The sequence below is a fragment of the Dendrobates tinctorius genome, unplaced genomic scaffold, assembly GCF_039654945.1.
Source record: "Dendrobates tinctorius isolate UK_male_01 unplaced genomic scaffold, ASM3965494v1 ptg000027l, whole genome shotgun sequence".
Lineage (NCBI taxonomy): Eukaryota > Metazoa > Chordata > Amphibia > Anura > Dendrobatidae > Dendrobates > Dendrobates tinctorius.
This window is the reverse complement of record NW_027361695.1, coordinates 9,547-37,546: the sequence shown is the minus strand read 5'-3', so window position 1 is coordinate 37,546 and position 28,000 is coordinate 9,547. Positions and strand designations below refer to the sequence as shown.

General features: G+C 47.0%; 1 protein-coding gene across 1 annotated transcript; it reads left to right on the top strand.

Annotated features, from left to right (window-relative positions):
• Positions 1-14,907: 14,907 nt before the first annotated feature.
• On the top strand, positions 14,908-26,424 carry LOC141084724 (glutamine--tRNA ligase-like). The gene is made up of 6 exons (XM_073569592.1): positions 14,908-15,065; positions 21,342-21,489; positions 23,065-23,174; positions 23,690-23,765; positions 25,495-25,559; positions 26,279-26,424. Exons 1-6 carry the CDS (start codon positions 14,952-14,954, stop codon positions 26,342-26,344), a joined length of 579 nt encoding a protein of 192 aa, XP_073425693.1. The 5' UTR covers positions 14,908-14,951; the 3' UTR covers positions 26,345-26,424.
• The last annotated feature ends 1,576 nt before the right edge of the window (positions 26,425-28,000 follow it).

Sequence of the window (28,000 nt, the reverse complement as noted above, 5' to 3'; positions counted from 1 at the left end):
CCCGATTCGACATCTACAGGCCAGAAGGGTGTTTGGATCGTTTTGGGACGGTGATTTCGGGATTCCTTCACTGCCAAGTCCCCAGGTAGTGGCCTGTCAGAGCCGGCAAGCTGCAGAAGCCCAAGGAGCTAGACCTCGTACCAGAACAGTGGAACCACCTATTGAGGAAAAACAGATGATGGGCATTGAGATACATCATGAGTTACATTTGCCACAGCCTCAAGGCCCTTTAACCGGTTCCCGACCTGTGACACAGCGTATGCGTCATGAAAGTCGGTGCCAATCCGACCTATGACGCATACCCTGTCTCATGAATTCAAAGCCCCCCTGCGGGTCGGGTGACCGGGGTCAATGAAAGGTCACCTGACCCGCAGATACAGGGGGCTTTGTAATTCACCACTGGGGGCGTGGCTTCGCCCCCACGTGGCTACGATCGCTCTGATTGGCTGTTAAAAGTGAAACAGCCAATCAGAGCGATAGTAATATTTCATCAATGAAAATTGATGAAATATTACAATCCAGCCATGGCCGATGCTGCAGTAGCATCGGACATGGCTGGAGACACCGATTTGACCCCCCCCACCGGCGATCGCCCCCCCTGCCACTGAATGACAGCGGCGATCTGCCGCCGCTGTCATCATCTGCCCCCCCTCCCATTCCCTCCGCTCCCCGCCAGCTTCTGATCCCCCCCTCACCCACTCTCACCGCCCCCGGCACCTTCCAAGTCCCCCCGTCGCTCCCGGTGTCCGGCGGGTCCGGTTCATGGGAGCCGCCATCTTAGAAAATGGCGGGCGCATGCGCAGTGCGCCCGCCCGAATCTGCCGGCTGCAGATTCCATTATTTCATTTTGATCACTCTCAGAGTGATCAAAATGAAATAAAAAGTAAATGAACCCCCCGATTATCACCCCCATAGGTAGGCAGAACTAATAAAATAAAGAAAATATTTTTATTTTTCTATCAGGGTGAGGGTTAGGGTTGGAAAGAGTGTTAGGGTTGGAAAGAGGGTTAGGGTTGGAAAGAGGGTTAGGGTTGGAAAGAGGGTTAGGGTTAGGGTTGGAAAGAGGGTTAGGGTTGAAAAGAGGGTTAGGGTTGGAAAGAGGGTTAGGGTTGGAATTAGGGTTAGGGTTGGAAAGAGGGTTAGGGTTGGAAAGAGGGTTAGGGTTGGAAAGAGGGTTAGGGTTGGAAAGAGGGTTAGGGTTGGAAAGAGGGTTAGGGTTGGAAAGAGGGTTAGGGTTGAAAAGAGGGATAGGGTTGAAAAGAGGGATAGGGTTAGAATTAGGGTTAGGCTTGTGGTTAGTGTTATGGTTAGTGTTGGGGTTAGGGGTGTGTTAGGGTTAGGGTTGGGATTAGGGGTGTGTTGGGGTTAGGGTTGGAGTTAGAATTGAGGGGTTTCCACTGTTTAGCCACATCAGGGGGTCTCCAAACGCGACATGGTGCAACCTTTGATTCCAGCCAATTTTGCGTTCAAAAAGTCAAATGGTGCTCACTCCCTTCCAAGCCCCGATGTGTGCCCAAACAGTGGTTTACCCCCACATATGGGGTATCAGCGTACTCAGGAAAAATTGCACAACAACTTTTGGGGTCTAATTTCTCCTGTTACCCTTGGGAAAATAAAAAATTGGGGGCTAGAAAATTATTTTTGTGGAAAAAAAATGTTTTTTTCATTTTCATGTCTCTGCATTATAAACTTCTGTGAAGCACTTGGGGGTTGAAAGTGCTCACCATACATCTACATAAGTTCCTTGGAAGGTCTAGTTTCCAAAATGGGGTCACTTGTGGGGGGTTTCCACTGTTTAGGCACATCAGGGGCTCTGCAAACGTAATGACGACTGCAGACTATTCCATCAAAGTCTGCATTTCAAAACGTCACTACTTCCATTCCGAGCCCTGACGTGTGCCCAAACAATGGTTCCCCCACACATATGGGGTATCAGCGTACTCAGGACAAACTGGACAACAACTTTTGGGGTCCAATTTATCCTGTTACCCTTGTGAAAAAAAAAATTGTGGGCTAAAAATCATTTTTTTTGAGGGAAAAAAATGATTTTTTATTTTCACGGCTCTGCGTTATAAACTTCTGTGAAGCACTTGGGGGTTCAAGGTGCTCACCATACATCTAGATAAGTTCCCTGGGGGGTCTAGTTTCCAAAATGGGGTCAACTGTGGGAGGTTTCTACTGTTTAGGCACACAGGGGCTCAGCAAATGTAACATGATGCCCGCAGACCATTCCATCAAAGTCAGCATTTCAAAATGTCACTACTTCCCTGCTGAGACCCAACGTGTGCCCAAACAGTGGTTTCCCCCCACATATGGGGTACCAGCGTACTCAGGACAAACTGGACAACAACTTTTGGGGTCCAATTTCTCCTGTGACCCTTGTGAAAATAAAAAATTGCGAGCTAAAAATTCATTTTTTGAGGAAAAAAAAGATTTTTTATTTTCATGGCTCTGCGTTACAATCTTCTGTGAAGCACTTCGGGGTTCAAGGTGCTCACCACACATCTAGGCAAGTTCCTTATGGGGTCTAGTTTCCAAAATGGGGTCACTTGTGGGGGGTTTCCACAGTTTAGGAACATCAAGGGCTCTGCAAATGTAACATGATGCCCGCAGACCATTCCATCAAAGTCAGCATACCAAAACGTCACTACTTCCCTTCCGAGCCCTGACGTGTGCCCATACAGTGGTCATCCCCCACATATGGGGTATCAGCGTACTCAGGACAAACTAGACAACAACTTTTGGGGTCCAATTTCTCCTGTTACCCTTGTGAAAAAAAATTGCGGGCTAAAAATCATTTTTTTTGAGGGAAAAAAATGATTTTTTATTTTCACGGCTCTGCGTTACAATCTTCTGTGAAGCACTTGGGGGTTCAAGGTGCTCACCACACATCTAGATAAGTTCCTTGGGGGGTCTTGTTTCCAAAATGGGGTCCCTTGTGGGGGGTTTCTACTGTTTAGGCACACAGGGGCTCAGCAAATGTAACATGATGCCCGCAGACTATTCCATCAAAGTCAGCATTTCAAAATGTCACTACTTCCCTACCGAGCCCCGACGTGTGCCCAAACAGTGGTCTCCCCCCACATATGGGGTACCAGCGTACTCAGGACAAACTGGAAAACAACTTTTGGGGTCCAATTTATCCTGGTACCCTTGTGAAAATAAAAAATTGCAGACTAAAAAATTTTTTTTTTAGGAAAAAAGATTTTTTATTTTCACTGCTCTGCATTATAAACTTCTGTGAATCACCTGGGGGTTCAAAGTGCTCACTATGCATCTAGATAAGTTCCTTAGGGGGTCTAGTTTCCAAAATGGGGTCATTTGTGGGGGAGCTCCAAAGTTTAGGCACACAGGGGATCTCCAAACACGACATGGTGTCCGCTAACGATTGGAGCCAATTTTCATTTCAAAAAGTCAAATGGCGCTCATTCCCTTCTGCGCCCTGCCGTGCACCCAAACAGTGCCCCCCCCCACATATGGGGTACCAGCGTACTCAGGACAATCTGGACAACAACTTTTGTGGTCCAATTTCTCCTGTTACCCTTGTGAAAATAAAAAATAGCGTGCTAAAAAATCATTTTTGAGGAAAAAAAAATGATTTTTTATTTTCACTGCTCTATGTTATAAACTTTTGTGAGGCACTTGGGGGTTCAAAGTGCTCACTACACATCTAGATAAGTTCCTTAAGGGGTCTAGTTACCAAAATGGTGTCACTTGTGGGGGAGCTCCAATGTTTAGGCACACAGGGGCTCTCCAAACGCGACATGGTGTCCGATAACGATTGGAGCTAATTTTCCATTCAAAAAGTCAAATGGCGCTCCTTCCCTTCCGGGCCCTGCCCTGCACCCAAACAGTGGTTTATGACCACATATGAGGTATTGGTGTGCTCAGGAGAAATTGCCCAACAAATTTTAGGATCCATTTTATCCTGTTGCCCATGTGAAAATGAAAAAACTGAGGCTAAAAGATAATTTTTGTGAAAAAAAAGTACTTTTTTTTTTTTTACAGATCAATTTGAGAAGCACCTGGGGGTTCAAAGTGATCACTATGCATCTAGATAAGTTCCTTGGGGGGTCTAGTTTCCAAAATGGGGTCACTTGTGGGGGAGCTCCAGTGTTTAGGCACACAGCGACTCTCCAAACGCGACATGGCAACCGCTAAATATTCCAGCATATTTTCCATTCAAAAAGTCAAATGGTGCTCCTTCCCTTCTGAGCCCTGCCGTACGCCCAAACAGTGGTTTATGACCACATATGAGGTATCGGTGTACTCAGGGGAAATTGCCCAACAAATTTTAGGATCCATTTTATCCTGTTGCCCATGTGAAAATGAAAAAATTGATGCTGAAAGGAAATTTGTGTTGGAAAAATTAAAATGTCCATTTTTTCCTTCAACATTGCCTTAGCTGTTGTGAAACACCTGAAGGGTTAATAATCTTCTTGAATGTGGTTTTGAGTAGCTTGAGGGGTGCAGTTTTTAGAATGGTGTCACTTTTGGGTATTTTCTGCCATATAGACCCCTCAAAGTGACTTCAAATGTGAGGTGGTCCCTAAAAAAAATGGTTTTGTAAATTTTGTTGTAAAAATGAGAAATCGCTGGTCAACTTTTAACCCTTATAACTTCCTAACAAAAAAATATTTTGCTTCCAAAATTGTGCTGATGTAAAGTAGACATGTGGGAAATGTTATTTAGTAACTATTTTGTGTCACATAACTCTCTAGTTTAACAGAATCAAAATTTGAAAATTGCGAAATTTTCAAAAGTTTCGCCAAATTTCTGATTTTTTCACAAATAAACGCAAAAATTATCGACCTAAATTTACCACTAACATGAAGCCCAATATGTCACGAAAAAACAATCTCAGAATCGCTAGGATGCGTTGAAGCGTTCCAGAGTTATTACCTCATAAAGGGACACTGGTCAGAATTGCAAAAAATGGCCAGGTCATTAAGGTCAAAATAGGCTGGGTCATGAAGGGGTTAACAAGAAGCCAGAATCACGATCACACCACCTCTGAGAGCAGTTCCAGTTCAGCTTCCAGAACCCCAGGAGGGGATCAGCACTAAGAATTACTCTCTTCAAATCTCGTTACCCAGGAGGGTTTGTTTGCACCAGTTGTGCTTTGTTGCTTTTGCTATCATGCTTTGTTTTTCTGGTAGCACTTTTGCTGCCCTGCTTTTGATTGGCAGCGGTTTCTCAATTTGAACTAGCGATCATGGACTTGGAAGTGATCCAAAAACTCTTACTTGTAAATAGTTGCACCTCTTTAGGTGTCCTCTCTTGGTTTTACATTTAGAGACTCTTTGCGAAGATAATGTTTTTTGCATGGACACTTTTCGAAGATGATGTCTACCTCAAAGGACACTGCAAGAGATCCCGGCTGGGAGCGGTGTCCAGCACCTTACAAAAATAACTGTTGAATGTTTTACTGTGAAGTATTTGATAATGTGCTTATTGAGTATTAGTAACTGAGAAATGGCTTTTATAGAAGAATTAGGAATGTCTGATATAGAGATGAGTGATATGAATAAAGAAAGTAGACAGGTGACGGACCAGGTACTTGTGGTCAGCGTCTTGCGTCTAGAAGAAACAGTGAAAGAAGGAAAATGAGAGAAAATGTGTTACAGAGAATAGCATTTTGAATTGAGAATTGCACTTAGAATTAAAAATTTTAGATAGAATTGTGTTATGAATGGGTCACCAAGGAGAAAAAAGCAGAACAAGCTAAGTCACAGAAAACCAGAGAGGTTGGTAACTATGCAGATTGCAGATCCCTGATCTTACGACAACAACTAGCAGTAGCTGTGGAGCGTGCCTACGATGTTCCTAGACGCCTCGTCACGGCCGGAGGACTAAATAAGCCTAAAGCAAGAAAAGGGAAAACTAACTGCCCCAGAGCAGACCCCAAAGGAATAGATAGCCCCCACACATGTATTGACAGTGAAACAAGATGAAGGCACAAACACAGGCAGGAAAATAGGCTGAGCAAATGATGGGGCCCAAACTAACTAGACAGGAAAGGAAAGGCACTGTCTGCAACCTGCAAAAAACCCTACAAAAATCATGTCCAACACTTCTGATAGCAAAATTAACCCTGAAGTCACTAGACTTCTCCCACTATATCAGCACTCTGAAATATTCTGAGACAGAGCAAAAAGAGACCGAACTAGTAAGGGACAAAAAGCCAATTGGCAAAATACTGATAAATAAGAGTGCAAATTCAGCACAGCCCCCAGCAGGGGCTGGCTGACCACACCAAAAAACTGAATAGACCAACAAAAGCAAGTGTGAACATTAGCAGAAAAACTTAGCTTTAGATGACTGGAACAGAGCTGAAAACCAAGAGCTGACAAGCCAGAAGGAATCACCAGCAACTGAATAGAGCGTCGGCTGTCTTAAATCCAATCTGAGACTCCTGAGATCCAATCGTCATCCTCATTCTCAGGTGGCAGATCTCCACCGATCAAATCAGCCTCTCTACCTTCTATTACCACCAGAGGGAGTCTGGAAAGAGAACTCACAACTGGTGAACCAGAGAATGAACTCACAACAGTACCTCCCCTTGAGGAGGGGTCACCGAACCCTCATCCACGCCACCAGACCGATCAGGATGGGCCCGGTGAAAAGCACGAACCAATCTATTGGCATGAATATCGGAGGCAGAGACCCAAGAATTATCCTCCTGACCATAACCCTTCCATTTGACCAAATACTGGAGTCTCCGTCTAACCAAACGAGAATCCAATATTTTCTCTACCTCATATTCCACATTGCCTTCAACCAACACAGGGTCAGGAGGTGCTGCCATAGGAACCACTGGCTCAACAAACCTCTTCAACAGAGATTTGTGAAATACGTTATGGATCTTGAACGTAACTGGAAGAGCCAATCGAAAAGAAACAGGATTAAGAATTTCCAAAATCTTATAAGGACCAATAAATCTTGGCTTAAATTTAGGAGATGCAACCTTCATAGGAATATTCTTAGATGACAATCAAACCATATCACCCACTTTAAACAGGGGACCAATGGTCCTATGCCGGTTGGAAAATTGCTGGGCCTTTTCCTGAGAGAGTGACAACTTATCCACCACTTGGTCCCATATCTGCTGCATTTTCTTAACCACAGTGTCCAAACCTGGGCAGGAGGAAGATTCCACTTGCCCTGAAGAGAATCGAGGATGAAACCCAAAATTACAGAAAAAGGGTGACATCAAAGTGGCAGAACTAGCTCTATTGTTCAGTGCGAATTCGGCCAAGGGCAAAAATGAGACCCAATCATCCTGATCAGCAGATATAAAACATCTCAAATAAGTCTCCAAAGTCTGGTTTGTTCTCTCAGTCTGTCCATTGGTCTGGGGATGAAACACGGAGGAGAAGGATAACTAAATTCCCAGATTGGAACAAAAGGCTTTCCAGAATCTGGAAACAAACTGGACTCCTCTGTCGGACACAATATTCTCAGGAATCCCATGTAACCGAACCACCTGTTGTAAAAACAAGGGCACCAACTCAGCGGAAGATGACAACTTTGGGAGTGGTACAAGATGGACCATCTTCGAAAATCTATCACAAATCACCCAGATAACAGTCATTCTCTGAGAGACAGGAAGATCAAAAATAAAATCCATTGAGATATGGGTCCATGGCCTCTTGGGCACCGGCAAGGGCATCAGCAACCCACTAGAACGAGAACAGGGTTTAGACCGAGAACAAGTCCCACAGGACTGTACAAAATTCCTGACGTCACGAGATAAGGCAGGGCACCAAAAGGACCGACTCACCAAATCTCTGGTACCAAAAATACCTGGATGATCAGCCAATACGGAGCAATGAATTTCAGACATTTCTCTCTTTCTCCACTGGTCAGGAACATACAATTTTCCCATAGGGCAACGCTCAGGTTTATCCTCCTGAAATTTGTCCAGGGCGCGTCTCAAATCGGGCGAAATAGCAGAGAGAACTACCCCCTCACCTAGGATGGTAGTAGGCTCGGTCACACTAAGAGAATCGGCAAAGAAACTCCTAGAAAGGGCGTCTGCCTTAATATTCTTAGTGCCCGGAAGAAAAGAGACCACAAAATTAAAACGCGTGAAAAACAAGGCCCATCTAGCCTTTTCTAGGATTCAAGCGTTTGGCCGACTCCAGATTTATAAATCAAATTCTTGTGATCGGTGAGGACCACAACTTGATGTCTAGCTCCCTCCAACCAAAGTCTCCACTCCTCAAATGCCCACTTCATGGCCAACAATTCCCGATTCCCCACATCATAGTTGCGTTCAGATGGGGAGAACTTTCGAGAAAAAAAGGCACAGGGATTCATCTTAGAAGTCACAGGGTCTTTTTGGGACAAAACAGCTCCTGCACCAATCTCAGAAGCATCTACCTCCACCTGAAATGGAAGTGAGACATCAGGTTGCCGTAAAACTGGAGCTGAAGTAAATCTCTGCTAAAGCTCCTGAAATGCTGAGATAGCCTCAGGAGACTAATTCAGCACATCAGCGCCCTTCTAGGTCAGATCAGTCAGTGGTTTGACAATACCAGAAAAATTACCTATAAATTTACAATAGAAATTAGCAAAACCCAAAAACTTCTGGAGGGCCTTCAAAGAAGTAGGCTGAACCCAATCATAAATGGCCTGTACCTTGGCCGGGTCCATTCCAATAGTCGATGGAGATAAGATAAATCCCAAAAATGAAATCCTCTGTACACCAAAGAGGCATTTCGATCCCTTAACAAACAGGGAATTCTCCCTCAAAATCCGGAACACAGTCCGGACACGTTCCACATGAGAATCCCAATCACTAGAATCAAAATATCATCCAGCTAGATGATCAAAAACTTATCCACAAAGTCACGGAAAATATCATTCATAAAGGACTGGAAGACAGAAGGGGCATTAGAGAGCCCAAAAGGCATCACCAGGTACTCAAACTGTCCCTCCGGAGTATTAAACGCCGTCTTCCATTCATCCCCGTGCTTGATGCAAATAAGACTATACGCCCCCCTGAGGTCAAGCTTAGTAAACCAGCAGGCACTCTTAACTCTGGAGAATAAATCGGACATCAAAGGTAACAGGTACTGATATTTAACCGTCATCTTGTTAAGGGAACGATAATCAATACACGGTCTTAATGAACCATCTTTTTTGGCCACAAAAAAAAACCCAGCGCCTAAAGGTGATGAGGACGGTCAAATATGATCCTTCTCCAATGACTCCTTAATATAGGATCGCATAGCATCATGTTCGGGTAATGATAAGTTGAAAAGCCGACCCTTGGCAAATTTACACCCAGGCATCAACTCAATTGCACAGTCATAACTCCTATGAGGAGGCAAAGACGCAGACTTGCTCTCACTAAATACATCAGAAAAATCGGCTAGATAATCAGGAATATCATGAGACTGAGGAGAGGTGGAAAACACCGGAGCGTCCCTAAGATCACACTGACAACCCCAACTCACCACAGACCCAGATTTCCAATCCAAAACTGGATTATGAGTTTGCAGCCAAGGAAAACCCAGAACAATATTAACATGCAAATTATGCAGCACCAGAAATTTACAATTTTATTGGTGGTCTGGGGAAACTCGCATTATCACCTGAGTCCAAAACTGAGGTTTATTCTCTGCCAAAGGAGTAGCATCACTACCCCTCAAAGGAATAGGCGTCCGCAGAGGCGTCATGGAAAAACCACAACGTTTAGCAAAGTCCAAATCCATCAGATTCAGAGCTGCTCCTGAATCCACAAAAGCCTTAGTGGAAAATGTGGACAAGGAGCAGATCAGAGTAATTGCCAAAAGAAACTTAGGTTGTACACTGCCCACAGCAAATGTGTGTGCAAAACGTTTCTCTCGTTTTGGGCAGACAGAAATAATATGAGAGGCGTCTCCACAGAAAAAACACAGCTTATTACGCCTTCTAAACTCCTGACGTTGCGCCCTAGACAAAACCCCATCACATTGCATAGGTTCAGACATTTGTTCAAAAGGCGGCAGCGCCTCCTGTGTAGTTTTACGTTCACGTAAACGCCGATCAACTTGAATGGCTAATGACATAGAATCATCCAGACCAGAGGGAACAGGAAATCCCACCATAACATCTTTTACAGTCTCTGATAAACCTTTCCGAAAGAGAGCTGCCAATGCACTATCATTCCATGTAGTAAGGACCGCCCACTTTCGGAATTTTTGACAGTATAACTCTGCAGGATCCTGACCCTGGCTCAATGCCAACAGGGTTCTCTCAGCTTGATCAACAGCATTAGGTTCATCATACAACAACCCCAAGGCTTGAAAAAATGCATCCACATTAGTCAGAATAGGATTTTCAGGTGTCAGAGAAAAAGCCCAATCCTGGGGATCGCCGCGCAACAAGGAGATGACAATTTTAACCTGCTGCACAGAGCTCCCCGATGAGTTAGGCTTCAAGGCCAGAAATAATTTACAATTATTCTTAAAATTCAGACCGATCCCCAGAAAACACATCAGGAGTAGGGATCTTAGTTTCAGGAGCATGTGACTGAATGAGATAGGCGGAAATTCCCTGCACTTCAGCAGCGAGCTGCTCCACACGATCAGACAATTGCTTAATCTCCATTAGGAAAAAGAAAAAAAAAAAAATCCTCCTATGGCCCCAGAGAAAAAAACGTAAAAAAAAAAAAATTCTGACCCTTTTTTTTTTTTCTTCCTTTTAACAACTTTTTCCTGCTTTTGAGTACCCTAGAATCTGCGGTATGGCTGGTGATTCTGTTATGAATGGGTCACCGAGGATAAAAAAGCAGAACAAGCTAAGTCACAGAAAACCAGAGAGGTTGGTAACTATGCAGATTGCAGATCCCTGATCTTACCACACAACTAGCAGTAGCCGTGGAGAATGCCTACGATCTTCCTAGACGCCTCGTCACGGCCGGAGGAAAGACACTGTCTGCAACCTGCAAAAAACCCTACAAAAATCATGTCCAACACTTCTGATAGCAAAATTAACCCTGAAGTCACTAGACTTCCCCCACTATATCAGCACTCTGAAATATTCTGAGACAGAGCAAAAGGAGACCGAACTAGTAAGGGACAAAAAGCCAATTGGCAAAATACTGATAAATAAGAGTGGAAATTCAGCACAGCCCCCAGCAGGGGCTGGCTGACCACACCAAAAAACTGAATAGACCAACAAAAGCAAGTGTGAACATTAGCAGAAAAACTTAGCTTTAGATGACTGGAACAGAGCTGAAAACCAAGAGCTGACAAGCCAGAAGGAATCACGAGCAACTGAATAGGGCGTCGGCTGTCTTAAATCCAATCTGAGACTCCTGAGATCCAGTCGTCATCCTCATTCTCAGGTGGCAGATCTCCACCAATCAAATCACCCTCTCTACCTCCTATTACCACCAGAGGGAGTCTGGAAGGAGAACTCACAACTGGTGAACCAGAGAATGAACTCACAACAGAATTGTTTGTAACGTTCAAGATGAGTACCTACTATACTAGGAAGATTAGTATAAGAAAAGTTGTTATGCATTACAAAATTTTTGTATGTTTCTTTGCTGTCTACTTTGTTATCTTGCAGCCCGCGGACGTGCTGTGTTTAACGGGGGGGTATGTGGCACCCCTGAGGCTCAGTCGCCACAGAGGTACTGCACCTTCTCCTAAGGTGTAGTGCCCCACCGCCTAGGTAAGTTGGGAACTCCTTTCCACACTCCAAGACCTGCATTCCACACGCAGGATAGTTCAGTAGGTCCACCTAGCAGCTTCAGGCTGGGGGGTAGCAGAGCACCCTTCGTGGAACCCTGCTTCGTAACACGTGATGTGCTGGGAGGTGGGTGGAGTTAGTATAAAAGAGAGGGAAAGTTGAGGATAGAAGGTCAGTCTGACAGGAGGTCAGGTGAGAAGGAGTTCAATTCTGAAGTTAGTTTTGAGTTCAGTTTAGAAAGAGTGCTGCAGCTGCCTCAGTGCTCTGAGCCAGCTGGCACGGGAAAGAGAAGAGAAAGACGTAGACCTGCAACCTAAGCTTCCATAAGAGAGAGAAGGAATAGTGCGGAACGAAGGAGTAGGAGAACAGAGAGGAGTTGTGGGTTGGAAGAGGAACCCTGCCTATAAGTTCTCAGCGCAAGACCGGGGCCCGGTCCCCGAGGTTGTATGGACACTTATGGTTCTGCAGCAGACACCGGTGGAGTAGTTGGCTGTAAATGCACTACTCCCATCCAAGACTTGGAACACAACAGCAACCGATTAGCGAGCCAGGACTCAGAGGAGTCCGCGATAGAGGCTACAGCTGTCTGTCATATAAGTAAGGTTCTAGGAACATCTGACAGGAGGAATTCCAGAGAACTACGGTACTAGAGTTCTTCACACTAAAAGGCGCAATAGAGGAGTCGTTCAGGAAGGTACATGTTGGCGGAGTGTTGGAGAGGAGAACCAAGACTTGCCCGGGAGGTTGATTCTCTACCCCGGAGGACACGGCACGGAGGCGGGCACCAGTGGGTACCACGAACTGTGAGTAAAGCTTTGAAAACTACAAGCCCTGGTGTCCTCCATTCATTTGTCGCTAACACCTTCAGCACCGCTACATCTGGGTACCAGCATCTATACCATTCTGTGCCTCTCCTCGTCCATTGCACCTACACTGCCCTGGGACTACAGCTCCACCTGTGGGGAGCTACACCATCTTTGCTGCACCACACCATCAGTCCCAGCGGATCTGCATGCAGCGTTGGCTCAACATCTTACTTGCCAAACACCACGGGTGGAATCACGAACTATTCAACTAAGCTATAGCACTATCTGACAGGAGGAATTCCAGAGAACTACGGTACTAGAGTTCTTCACACTAAAAGGCGCAATAGAGGAGTCGTTCAGGAAGGTACATTGTTATGATGAGTCACCGAAGGAGGAAAAAACAAAATACCAGCTAAGTCCAGAAAAACCAGAGAGGTTGGCAGCTATCGGATTGCAGACCCCTGAACCTATCCACAACAACTAGCAGTAGCCGTGGGGGGTTCCTACGGTGCCCTAGACCCCTCGATCACAGCCGGAGAACTATATAGCCTAAAGACAGAAAGGGGAAAAACTAAACTGCCCCAGAGCAGACCCCAAAGCAATAGGCAGCCCCCAACATATAATGACGGTGAAGCAAGATGAAAACACTAACACAGATAGAAAGATAGGTTGAGCAAATGATGGGGCCCAAGCTAACTACATAGGACAGGATAGGAAGGCTGCTGTCTGCCATCCGCAAAAACCCTATCAAAATGAGCCAACCGACTGATAGGAAAAACAGGCCCTGAAGTCGCTAGGCTTCAAAAGACTATATCAGCACTCAGGTATATTCTGAAGACAGAGCAAAATATCAACAGATCAGAGACAAAAATGGAATTCAGCTCACCCCTGGCCGGGGATGGCAGAACTCCCAAAAAACAAGGCAAAACAAAAACAAAACAGAAGAGTACAAAGCAGAGCAGAAAAACTTAGCTTTGAGATGCAGGCATCAGACTGGTCTCCAAGAATCCAGCAGGAAAATCACCAGCCAGGAAGAAGGGCGTCAGCAGCCTTATATCCAGTCCTCAATTCCAGCCACCCAGTCATCATCTAGCTGCCCAGGTGTTTGGTAATCAGTCTCACTACCTTCCTTCACTAGAGGGAGTTCATCAGACCTCAATGGTGAGGGGAAAAATGAACTCACACAGTACATGTTGGCGGAGTGTTGGAGTGGAGGACCCTGAGTTGCCCGGGAGGTTGATTGAGTCTCTACCCCGGAGGACACGGCACAGAGGCAGGCACCAGTGGGTACCACGAACTGTGAGTAAAGCTTTGAAACTACAAGCCCTGGTGTCCTCCTTTCATTCGTCGCTAACACCTTCAGCACCGCTACATCTGGGTACCAGCATCTATACCATTCTGCGCCTCTCCTCATCCATTGCACCTACACTGCCCTGGGACTACAGCTCCACCTGTGGGGAGCTATACCATCTCTGCTGCACCACACCATCAGTCCTAGTGGATCTACATGCAGCGTCGGCTCAACATCTTATTTGCCAAACACCACAGGTGGCGTCACAAACTATTCAACTAAGCTATAACACTATTGACATCACCGCCATTGACATTGGGCGCCCAGGGCCACGGACCGGGTCACCGCTGCTGTGACACATCCCCCTGACACCGGCCCGGTACCGAGTACCCCACAGCCCTGGGTGTGAGGGGCGACCCAATGGCAAACCAGGGAGAAGACGGGAGAGACGGCAATCCGAGGAAAATCAAAGTCAATCATTCTTTAATCTGTATCCATTAAAACGACAAGTGATATAAATCCGACACGTTTCTGGTGTAATCTTGGTGACTCGCCACAAACACGTCGGTTTTTACCTCGGGTTGCCAGCTGTTCCCGGGTTTGTACACGTTTGGCATCACCTAACGGTACAGACCTGGAGAGTAACCGGGTAATCTGTACTATTAACCGGATCCTGCAAAAATAAAGCCCAAACCACACTCGCCGAATCAGTGCCGTTATTTTCACCATTGATTCGCACTTGACTTTTTTATCCTATTTTCCATCCTGAAAGGCAGAAGATGAAACCAATAAATAAAATTCCCAGTCACAGTCTCCCATTTACTACTAATAATTTCTATGGCTGATTACAATGTAGTGGATTCTCCTATTTCCCGGCTTTCCAGCCGCCACATGGCGCAGAGCAGCGCCCGGCACCATCACCCACGTGTGCGCAGCGCGGTCCCGGCTACTCACTGTCCGTCTGATGCAACCTAGGACACGCCCACTTCACTATCATCCTGTCAAACTATTGGCTAAACGTCGGGTACAGTGAGCAACCGAGCACGACCACTGGTCAGTTCATCCTGCTACCCCTTGTATTCTATTGGCTGGCTGTGCGTGACGTAGCCCGTGCTTGTACGCGATTGGTGGCTTTGCCCTATCTCTTACTTTCTCCCGGTTCCAACATGGCGGCCGAAACTGTGTCTCTGTTCACGTCTATCGGGCTCAGTGAGCAGAAGGCGAAGGAGACGCTGAAGAACGAGGCGCTGAGCGCGGTGCTGCGGGAAGCTGTGCTCCAGGTATGAGCAGCTCGGGCCGGGACCCCCGGGGTGTCTGGTATATTCTGTCATTAGTTCCCCTCATTTCCTCGTGACGCGCTCACCTCATCCGGTTACAGACTAGTACTTATAAACCGAAAATGCCGATGATCCGGCATGCGCCATATATCTGCCGATTCAGATTTGTGTGTACAGCGCCTATGCAGACTTATGTGTCTCCATGGGTACGGCATGCGCACTGTCCCAGATTCTGCATTCTTGTCAATTCAGTCGATGACTCTGCAGCCATTGCAGAACGATTCCCAGGCAGAGGATGGTGGTTTGTACATGATTGCTGGGAGTTGTAGTTCTCATGGGTTGGACTGTATAAATGGAGCAGATGGATGACCGTGTAATATTACATTACTCTACAGAAGAGCTGCGTACCCCGGAGCGTTTCACTTCTGCTTAAATCGTTTCTCTGTTGCTTCATGAGGCACTTTGCTCTGTCTGTTGCAATAATGAGCAGCCTCACGTCATATGGGGCACGCTCTGCCCCCTCCCAGCCTTGCGTCATATGGGGCACGCTGTGCCCCCTCCCGGCCTCGCCGCGTCATAGGGGGCACGCTGTGCCCCCTCCCGGCCTCGCCGCGTCATAGGGGGCACGCTGTGCCCCCTCCCGGCCTCGCCGCGTCATAGGGGGCACGCTGTGCCCCCTCCCGGCCTCGCCGCGTCATAGGGGGCACGCTGTGCCCCCTCCCGGCCTCGCCGCGTCATAGGGGGCACGCTGTGCCCCCTCCCGGCCTCGCCGCGTCATAGGGGGCACGCTGTGCCCCCTCCCGGCCTCGCCGCGTCATAGGGGGCACGCTGTGCCCCCTCCCGGCCTCGCCGCGTCATAGGGGGCACGCTGTGCCCCCTCCCGGCCTCGCCGCGTCATAGGGGGCACGCTGTGCCCCCTCCCGGCCTCGCCGCGTCATAGGGGGCACGCTGTGCCCCCTCCCGGCCTCGCCGCGTCATAGGGGGCACGCTGTGCCCCCTCCCGGCCTCGCCGCGTCATAGGGGGCACGCTGTGCCCCCTCCCGGCCTCGCCGCGTCATAGGGGGCACGCTGTGCCCCCTCCCGGCCTCGCCGCGTCATAGGGGGCACGCTGTGCCCCCTCCCGGCCTCGCCGCGTCATAGGGGGCACGCTGTGCCGCGTCATAGGGGGCACGCTGTGCCGCGTCATAGGGGGCACGCTGTGCCGCGTCATAGGGGGCACGCTGTGCCCCCTCCCGGCCTCGCCGCGTCATAGGGGGCACGCTGTGCCCCCTCCCGGCCTCGCCGCGTCATAGGGGGCACGCTGTGCCCCCTCCCGGCCTCGCCGCGTCATAGGGGGCACGCTGTGCCCCCTCCCGGCCTCGCCGCGTCATAGGGGGCACGCTGTGCCCCCTCCCGGCCTCGCCGCGTCATAGGGGGCACGCTGTGCCCCCTCCCGGCCTCGCCGCGTCATAGGGGGCACGCTGTGCCCCCTCCCGGCCTCGCCGCGTCATAGGGGGCACGCTCTGGCCTCACGTCAGATGGGGCACGCTTGGCCCCTCTGCAAGAAGTTTTCTACTCTTAGGAAAGTGGACTCCAAAATAACAAATGGGGCAGGTACCCTCCTCCCCAGGTGTAGCGCTGAGTCTCCGCCTCTGCGGGGGTCTCTGTGTTTTGGCTGCAGCGCTGACACACATGGAGTTGGATGAATTTGAGTGAAATTGAAGTCGTATCGAATTGTACAAAGATCCAGAATGCGAATTTGTTGTACTTCGCTCCTCGTGAACTCAGCAGAATGCTGGCCGCCATTTGAAAATAAAAAACAAAACTAAGGCTATGTGCACACGCTGCGGATTCTTCTGCGGATCCGCAGCAGTTCTGCAGACGATGTAAGTCTATGTGATTTACATTCTGCTGTGCACACGCTGCGGATTTTCAACTGCGGAAAAGCTGCGGTTTTGAATCCGCAGAAAGAATTGACATGTCATTTTTATTCTGCGGTTTTCCACCTATTCCATTGTCCAGGTGGCAAACCGCAGGTAAGTTTAGCTGCGGTTTTACCTGTGGATCCGCAGATACAAATCCTTAGCGTGTGCACATAGCCTAATACTCGCTGCGCCTCTCTCTCACCACCCGCTGCCTGCTCCTCTTCTTTCCACTCCCGTGAGGTACATCTCCGGCCTCGTCACTATACGCCAGGGCTTCCAGTTATGACCAGGCCCCAGAGGTTACTGTACGTCGTGACATATGTCATGATTTCACAATTTCACAATAACCTGTAGGGGCACTCGAGGTCTGGTTGCAGCTGGAAATCCTGGGCCTATAGTGAGGAAACCAAAGATGTGTTGTCAGAGGGGCGACCAGTGAGGGGAGTATTAGATCTTGTCTTATTGCATCCTACATTTATTGTCCTTGGGGTCTAAAAATATCGTAATAAAGAACATTCAATTAGCGGATAATATTTTTGCTGTGACTCCCAGGAAAATGGGCACAATTTAGGGAAACTGAATCTCCAGATCTACAGCGCTGCAGCCAATCTCTGAGCTCAGCGGCTCTGTCCAAGTTGACACGATGAGCAGCTGCTCTCACTGATTGGTGCAGCGCTGTCGACTTTACAGCCAATATCAGACACTGGGAGCAGCGACGGAGACACTCGGCGCTGGACCCGGGGAGGGGCAGTAAAGCTCAGTTTGATTTATTTATTGAGAGACCGCAGACGAAGGATGGAGGTTTTCCAAAATTAGAAAATCCCTTAAAGTTGGAGAACAATTAAATCTCCCAACTTCCCCTGAGAGCCTCCGATTTCATGACTCCTGTGACAATGAATCGTGATCTGGAAGCCAGGACCAGAAATGGTGTGAAGAACATTGGGATCAGCCCTGAATGAATGTGGGCCCTTGCGTTTGGAATGATAGGAGTGATTGGACTCTCCCAAAGTTGACTGGTAGCTCGCTGATCGGGATTGAGAGCGGATACTATTTTTTGAGGCCTAAAGGGCATGTCACACTAAGAGATATCGCTAGCAATATCGCTATAACTAGTGACGTTATAGCGATATTGCTAGCGATATCTCTGTGTCTGATACTTGCCTACGACCGGCTCCCCCGCTGGTTATCGCTGATCGCGCGAGAACGTTCAGGACTGTTTCTCGTCGTCAGCTTCCTGCGGCGCTTCCTGCTGTGAGGACGAGCGACGCGTGGAGCCGGGCGGGAGGACGCAGGATCGCCTGGTGTGACAGGTAAGTAGCGACCCCCGTCCCCAGCGATGTCGCTAGTGAGATCTGCCTGTGTGGCAGCTCACTAGCGACCACTTAGCGATGTACCAGCGATCCTGACCGCGTCATATCGCTGGTCGGGATCGCTGGTACATCGCTAAGTGTGACAGTACCTTTAGTGACAGATCTCTGCAGGATCAGTCCACACGAGTGTTTTGATTTGTTGTCTGTTAGGCTGGGTTCACATTACGTTATAGCAGTCCGTTAGACGCTATGCATTGAACGGGCTGTTAACGCAATGTGACCCTGGCCTAACCATGCAGACACACAGATCTGTATCTAAGCTGTGTACTGTGTATTAATCAATTTATCCAACCGCATTGGGGCTGGGGTAGGTTTGGCTGCTGCAGAACTGGCTCTGCAACCTGCGGACCCTGCTGTTGGTGCGTTGTGTAATATAATTAGGTCTGATGACACAACATGCGGGTGAGCCGGGATTTACATTTCCAGAACTTTGTCACCACTCTGTATAACCTTCCATCTATATGATGTGAAGGCCGGAGATATCGGCCCTGCACCCGTCTCCTGGGATCAGGTCATCACTGGATTTGCCCCCAATAATGAGCAGTGCATTGTGGGACTGGCCACATTTAGAATCCAGCCAAGGTTGGGGCAGAGGGTAGATGCACAGGACCCCTGCTTATCAGCAGAAATGATTATTAATGGGTTAGTCTAGGTTCAGATTTGCGGATGTCAGAGCTTCGGAGGGCTGCGTAGTTCCTTCGTGAAGCTCCGCCACTGCCGCACCTCCTCCGTGAAGCTCCGCCTACGTCCGCATGCGGCCTGCGTACCTATCTTTAACATTGGGTACGCAGGCCATGCAGATGTATGCGGATGCCTCCGCATGTGTCGTTTTGACGCTGCATCGAACGCAACATGTTGCATTTTGTTGCGATCACCGCAGCGTCAATGTTAAAGATAGGTACGCAGGCCGCATGCAGATGTAGGCGGAGCTGAACGGAGGAGGTGCACAATAATCTTCCAAGTGGCCAACAAATGCCGCCTTAGCAGTGCCCCTGTACCCCGAAATGTGAGAGGCACATGTAAGTAGCCGTAATACACCTTAATGGTGCATCTTCCTCCCAGCACTCATTAGAAGTCAATGACCTCCTTGGTTGGTACGGAAACCTCACTGTTGACGCTCGCGGGGGAATTGCAAAAATGTTCACGTCCTGTTCCAGTCACATTACCAAAGCGAGAACATGGAGACCTTCACGTGGTTTACAGTAAATGACGTCCGCCGCTTCAGGGATATTTGTCTACTTGTAGCCGGGTGACATGTCACTTCCTTCTACTGGTGAAATATTAAAGGGGTTAGAAAAAACATGGCCATTTTCTTCCAAAAAACCCACCTCCCTTGTCCATGGGTTGTGAGTGGAATTGTTACTTGGCATCTTTGACTTCAACAAAGCAGAGTTGTAAAATCAGACACAACCCAAGGATCGAGGTGGCGCTGGTTCTGCAGTAATAGCAGCAGCCATGTTTTCCACACCTTTTTAAATTGTCTGGTCTTGATGACCCCATTCGTGTTTGCCGGGGGGTGAGAAGTGACTGCCGGCCGAACACAATCCAGGCGTTTCCGATGATTGTAATGCATGTTTTTTCGATAATTGGGGGCATGTTCTCAGGTGTGCCCCTCTATCTCCGCCAATCCTGTAATAAGCCATCACTGGGGTCCGTCCACCCCTCTAGGGTCCGTTTGGACACTCGGCTCATTTATGCAGTGCCTAGTGATGCAGAGTTGGTTGTGTGATACTGTAGGACCCCCTATTCTCCAAAATGGGGGACAGAAAGTGCAGTTATCATGAAATCCATAGTGTGAAGGAGATGTGATACTGACAGGCCACCGTCCCGGAGGTTTCACCGCACCAGGATTTTACAGAACCGGTTTAGTTAATGATGGTAATTTCCTTTCCGCTCCCGTCCCTATCTCACATGCACAAAGAAAGAAAATTCACGTGTGCGTCATGCAGCCTGAATGTGGAAATCCTCGACCTATGTTCCCTCGTGTCCCTGCTGCCGTGTGCGCCACATCACCTATCGCGGCCTCAGCTCCAGGGTGGGTTATGGGTCCTATAGAAAGGCAAAGAAATCACAAGGCTCCAGATGGGTCACGTCTTGTCTGGTTATGTGATTGGGGCTGTGCCCCTTCCCTTTTTGGCTCAATGCTCAGATAATAGCGGTCAGTGGCCAATTCCTTCTTCTCAGCTCTGCAATGATAGACAATATTTAAAGGGACGATGCTTGTATGCCCTGATATGATAAGTCTTGTTATTTACCATAATATAAGCAGATTTGCACTTTTTCATTCTTTGTTTGTGGCTTTCTAAAAGAACAATAAAACGATGTGCTAAGAATATATAAGAATTGGGCCTGACCTCTGGCTTCAGCCTCTGCCCCTGAGTAATTGGCCACTCGAAAGTCCACTATAAAATGTACATTAGAGCTGAATGTTGAGCAGTTTGTCGTCCCTGTTTGCTTCTCGCCACTACCACCCCCAGCATCCACTGACAGCTGCAGGGCTGGCTGATCCGTCTTTCTCAGCTGCGGCAGGGATCAGTATCCTCCTCTTAGTTGCCGGATTGTGCTGCCCTCAGTATACGGGTATACAGGATATATTTCATGCTGTCTGATTCCCGTCAATCTCAGAAGGATTTATTTCTAGATAGTTGGTGTGTAGCATCGGTTTTCTTATTGCACCACTCCGGCTGCAGCGTTCAATCACCAGCGCAAAACCAGAGCCGTCCAGTGACGTCAGCGGCACACGGCAAACTATTCCCAATATGTTAGGGGGGCGAGTCTCTGGTTACAGCCCCCGCTACACAGAATTAACCCTTAAACAGCTGCTCAAAAGACTAGAAATCCATCTGGCTTCAGGGTAGGATGTGTGAGATGACCACTATGGAGTGTCACCCGGATGTCATGATGCCCTGAATGGTAAATGTAGCCATACATCCTGCTGCTCCTGTGAAGTTGACAATGCTTTCTTGACCAATAAGGACGTTTATTTTTTTATTCTTGATTTTTAGGCCCAGGCTGTGTTGGGACAATCCATCGACAAGGTCATCGGTACTCTCATTTACAATGTGTCCACTCGCCTCAAGGACACCAAGAGACTGGGGTTTCTTGTCGGATACGTCGTCAATAAGAAAATCTCCACAGATCTGCAGCTGAATGGTAATTCTCGTGTATGTTAAATGCACGGTGGGTCTGCGGCCGCTGGTGGGACGGGGTCTGTGGCGGCCTTACAATAGGCATGATGCACTAGAGCTAGTAAACTACAAATGCCTGTAATCCGGTGTGCCAAAATTGTATTGAAGTTGCTCAATAATTTGCTGATACTTTGGGACATAAATATGCCAACTAGTAGGTGGTGTAAATGTAGATTAGGCTGTCTAAAAATGTTCCGAAATGTATCCTCCAGCAGTCACCACTTTGATAAATCTGATGTGGTTGAACCGCTTTCAGGTATCGCTACACAATTTGGGCGCAGGGTATGAAGCCGTAATTGGTGCTTCCTCTGATCTCAGTTTTAGGTGTCATACAACCCCATCCGCACACCCCAAAAATGAAAAAAAAAAAAAAATTAAACATATATGGCAGTCTCATCTATCTCTCCATGAAAAAATGAATCTTTATGGTAAACACAGTGCAAAGATTAAAATAAAACCCCACAAAAAATAAACCAGAATTGGTGATTCTTTTGTAAGTCACAAAATGCGATGAAAAGTGATCAAAGCCTCTTATGTTCTCCAAAATGATATCAATGAAAACTGAAGCTCTCCTCGCAAAAAAAAACAAGCCCTTACACATCTCCATAGACAGAATAATAAGTTACGGGTTTAAGAAAGGTATGAATTTTTTTTTTTTTTGTAACCACTAAATTAAAAAAAAAAATGTTGTAATGTCAAATTCTTTTCTCAACTTCACCTAATTTTTAATGTGTTTTTTTTTTTTTTTAATTTTCTTTAGTACTTTTAGAAGGTTGAATGAACAGTGTTGCTGAAAACGACAAATCATCCCACAAAAGTACAGGCCGTCTTACGTTTTGTAGATGGAAAAATAAAAAGGTTTTGGCTTCTGGAAGAAGGGAGGAAAGAGGAAACGTTGTCTAGTCTTCACTGTCTAAATGTTAGACCAGCATTAGTAAATCGGCTCCGTTTTTTTTTGGTTTTGCTCAGTGCCTCTTTTGTCCGTTGGTGGGAATTTGTGCTGTGTTAAAGGGAGTCTCTGGCTCTGCTCACGTCCACGCTTGCAGGTGAGCGGCTCTGTGTGCTCCTGCAGATGCCAGCCAAGATGCACCTGTTATATTCATTAGGATACGTGCTCGATACCGCCTGAACGTGCTCACAGTCTGGTAAATGTCATTAGCGCCACTATCCTCCAGGGGCGGAAGTGAGAAGCGCCAGAGAACCCTTTTTAAGAAGTCTCTGTCCAGTCCATTTTCTTTCCATGCTCCTGACGTTTGTGTAAGTTCATCTCGGGATACTCATGAGTTTTTTCTTTTTGCCCTCTGAGATTAAAAAAAATTAAAAATCCCTGAAAACATTTTATTAAACCTCTAATGTGCTAAAAATTAAATTAGGCCCAGATAAGTTGATGGCGTGTGCACATCCATCTCCCTGTCCTCTTAATTTAATTACCTGCTCATCTCCTTCTCCCCTTGGCAGTAGATTGCATTATGCTTTTCTTGTTAATTTTGTACCAATACCTCATCCCCCTCCTTCTTTTCTTTTTCATCATGATATCCAGCTGCCTTGGAATATGTGAAGGGTCATCCTGTGGACCCCATCGATACTGCTGATTTTGAACGAGAATGTGGAGTCGGGGTTACTGTGACACCTGAGCAGATAGAAGAAGCTGTGAGTAATTTAATGAGTTGGCTTTCTGCAAGATGAGTGAGCTCAATGTAAATCAGTTAATGTCCTATCCTGTATTGTACTCCAGAGCTGCACTCACTATTCTGCTGGTGCAGTCACTGTGTACATACATTACATTACTGATCCTGAGTTACATCCTGTATTATACCCCAGAGCTGCACTCACTATTCTGCTGGTGCAGTCACTGTGTACATACATTACTGATCCTGAGTTATATCCTGTATTATACTCCAGAGCTGCACTCACTATTCTGCTGGTGCAGTCACAGTGTACATACATTACTGATCCTGAGTTATATCCTGTATTATACTCCAGAGCTGCACTCACTATTCTGCTGATGCAGTCACTGTGTACATACATTACATTACTGATCCTAAGTTACATCCTGTATTATACTCCAGAGCTGCACTCGCTATTCTGCTGGTTACAGAGCTGTAGTGTCCTGACATCCCTTGCTTTGGTCTGTTTAGTGATTTTTGTACCCACTGAATTTGCAGGTTGAAGCTGTTATACAGAAATATAAAGAGCAGCTGTTGGCTGAGCGCTATCGTTTTAACATGGGTTTACTAATGGGTGAGTTATTACAATTTTAAAGGGAATCTCCCAGGTTTTTCTTCCAAGATTGAGTACAGAAAAAACTAGTGACAGAGTTCCTGATTCCAGCGTTGTCACTGACTGGGCTCCTTCCTGTGGTTTTGGTACAATCGGCTCTGGGAGCCCTATCAGTGGTAATCGCTGGCACGGTAGGATTATAGAACTTGCCAGCGTTCTTAAACCAGTCAGTTGTTTTTTTGTGAAGATAGGAGTTCATCAATGAGACGACTAGCGAGGCTACAACAGGTAAAACTGTGATTTGTTTACAGCAAGAAGCCCAGTAAGTGATCAGTGACCCATCACTGGAACCCCTACTTTATGCTGAAGGACTTGATCAGGATTAGAAAAAACATAGTTGTTTCCTTTCAAACACAGCTCCACCCTTTACAGTGTTTGGTGTGTGGCATTGCAACTCAGTTTCATTCACTTAAATAGCAGTGAGTTGCAATACTAGCCACAGCCCATGCTCAGTGGTGGTGCTGTTTGTGTAAGGACGCATCCATTTTTTTTTTCTAATTCTGAATAGCCCCTTTAAATCTGTCATCTTTTTATAAAGCGCAGGTATTCTATGCTCGTTCAGAATTGCATGACTTGCTCCTATTGCAGGAGCCACGTACAATTGGTCCATGTACAAACCTACATTGTCTGGACTTGGCGCGGGTCTCCTGACTCGAAAGCAACAGCCCCATAATGATATATGTCAGATCATACATGGTCAATACATGGGGGTTCGTACACAGAACATAAGTTGGATGTGTGAATCTGGCCTTAGACGAGGATGGACTATGTGATTACTCAAAAAAAAAAAAAAAAAAATCCTGATTTGCACCTCCTAACAGAATGAAGAATTGGTGCAAGCGGATGTAACTGCAGTAAACGAAAACCAAAAAGTGCAGCAGATGCTGTGTGCGCCCAAATGTGTGCAAACTCTGAATATAGGAAATGTAGACTGCATTCCTGCCATATAGACGATACTTATAAAATAGAGGTACTTAATGTACAGCTTGGCCAATGCATGTGAGCCCACCTGCCACAACAAGGCGAGGTTTCGTTGATGCCCTAGTTCTGTCAGACATGTCTCAGCAGGGGCCAAAAGCCTGTAAACTTATAGGGTATGATGGATCCAACTCTAATTAAAAACTGGTAAATATGGAGGCAGTCACCACCTCAAATTGTATGCAACAATGTCCTGATGGAATGAAACAAGTGTGGACCGGTTCAGGAGGCTGAGACTGCGGCATATACAACCAGAGAGTGCTGCAGCAGGGAACTGCCTTCACATTTACTAAGCACGTTTCCTCTCAGCAGCAGCTTTTAGCGCAAGAGAGAGAAGTCTGATGGCAATAGTTAGGGTCCCATCAGAGAAGGGTCGCCTTGTCGTGGCTAGTGGGCACACATGAATTGGCCAGTTTGTGTATCTGAGTTTATTAAATATAGTTTATATGGTAGTAATGCTGTTTAAATTTCTTAAATTCAGTGTTTGAACACATCTTGGCGCACACAGTGTGTTGCTGGGATTTTTGGCCATGTGGTGATGTCCTGCTGGTGCTTGTCACTCAGTCAGGAGGCCTCGTAGTATACAAGCTCACGCTCAATTGGTGGGTTTGGGTGCCCTTTATTTGGGGATGTCGCACCCTAAGACATGAGACTTTTATAAATGCAGTCCCATCATCTCATGTATTATTTTTTTTTTTTTTATTTTTTGCAGGGGAGGCAAGGCACGGACTGAAGTGGGCCGATGGAAAAATCATTAAGAATGAAGTAGACATGCAGGTAAGGGGGGGATAATGCCGTTACATAACATTATCATCTATCTGCGGGATGGGTGATCTCATCGCTGGAGGGCCTGACTGCTAGGACCCCCCCTGATCTTGCTTCAATGTCTCCTGTGTGAATGGAGCATGTGCGACCACTGTTCTCTTCCCTTTCTTCAGGACTTGCCGTCACACGTCATTACTGCTTCACACAGGGAACTTTGGGCTCTGCGTTGCGTTCTCACCATAGACCTCCTATCATCATCAAATGAGTTTTCCTGATAAGCGGCATCCAATTGCATGGCAGCCTCTTATCCCCTACACTAGACTATGCGCTAATTATTGTGTGTAGGGAAACCAGTTGTTGTACTTGTATGGCCATGGCCAGCTTTACTCTACATCCAATAAAATGAAACTCTTTCAAGTGACTGTCCATAGTAGTCACGAGTTGCCCCTCTCTCGCCTCCCCAGCTCCCACACTCTTCTTTCTGATCCCGGCCTGCACTTTCATACTGTTCCAGCATTGGAGAATATTTCTATTGACTCCTGTTCTGTTCCCAGGAATTCTGGGGGGTCAGTGATTTGGACTTTAATTGGTGTCTGCTGGATAATTGCTTGGGATAACTTTGCATGCAGTGAGAGTGCGATTTCACCTCCGCTCTTTATTCCCTGCTGCTTTCTCAGAGCTTCCTATGACCTGCTGGCTATTAACCTCCGACCTTTCATTCCCCACCGCAGGTTCTGCATTTACTTGGTCCAAAGACAGAAGCTGATCTAGAAAAGAAACCCAAGGTATTTTGTTGACCTGTTAAGTGTTATAGTATATGGGTGATTTGTGTGACCGAGGTCACTTTGATGCACCGTATTCCTCCACTACTGCACAGCCAGTCCTTTAACATTCCTGCGTCGGAGACAGTCAGTCTGCTCCTCCTGCAGTAAAACCACTTTGTGTAGGTCACTGCTTCCCGAATTACCCTACGGTGAGACTTTTAGGTTTTCAGGGATTGTTTCCTGTAATGTAATGTATGGATAAATCGCCGCTCATATGCACAAATGACCTTTAATTAAGTTTGACCCATCCACAGTAAGATCTAGTCACTTCGATTTAGCAAAGGGTTAAAAAATGTTCACTGAAATATTAGGGAATTGCAGTCATAGCAATTTCCCTGCATAGACCCATGGGCTCTGTATACTGAAGAGCCATTTACAATCTGCTTTTAGCAAATCAACAGCTGTAGAAAGTGCTGGCCTATAAACCACTTATCAGAAAAGTGTGAGGAGGGGGAAGGGCAGGACTCCTGCGGCTGCTGGAATGGTAGCCCTGCTGAAATAGATCAGGCAGCCCGTGCGGTAATGATGGAGAGGGTGATACATCTGGGGAATTAAATAGGATCTTTAAATTCTTCACAACCAATTTATCCCACTGGCTTCTGCTCACCGAAAGCCATAAAGATCCTGTCTCTACGCATCCAAACATCCGCCATCGCTACCCCACTCTTCCAAAGGTTTAACTATTATTTATTTTGCTTACTTATACAGTGCCATCCTATTCCATAGTACTTTACAGACATTATCACCACTGTTCCCATTATCATTGTGGGAAGAAATTGGAGTCCCTGGTGGAAACCCAGGAATACACACAAGTTTCCCAGCGGTGCAAAGCAACAGTGCTAACCACTGAGCCCTTGTGCAGTGCTAACCGCTGAATCACTGTGCCACCTATATAATGCATTAAAATGAACGAAGGAACCCATTCTAGCTCTTCATTTAAACACAGGACCGTGGGTATACACCCTGCCACTAGGGGGCTCTGCGCTAGGTGGAAGTGTTGGCTCTAGCTGACAGGCTATACCTTCTTCTCGGACACAAGAAAGCTCCGTTTTAGGCTAGTGTCTGCCTGAGTTAGAGCTACAGCAAGATCCGCTGCCGGCATCACCTCTGCAATTCTCGACCAATGACCTCCCCGATGTGCTCGATGGAGACAAGTCTGGAGACGCTGCAGCCATGGCAGCACGTTTAGACCACGCAGGCTGCTCTCCTAGTAGCGCAAGCAATATGTGGCCTGGTGTCATTTTGAGAAAGGGGTCAGTGTCTACACAAACCATCAGAAGGCATTTGCACGATATTGGGCTTCGAAACGGACGTCCGGCGACAGGGGTCTTCTGGTGACACAGCACTGATCTGTCAGGTTTTCATGGATAGCAGCCGAGATTTCTCTACAAGGCTCAGACTCCAGGCAGAATAAATCAAGAGATTTTGAAAACTTAATTGCACTGTTCACCACTTGCAGATCAGTAATGTCTCCATCCTGTGATTTCCAGAATTCCATGACTTTTCCTTCTCGGTGTTTCATTTTCAGTGTTTAGGAGTGTAGAATATAAATATTTTTCTTTATCATTTCATTTGGGGACACCGGTAACCATGAGTGTACACTGCTGCTGCTAGTAGCCTGACACTAGG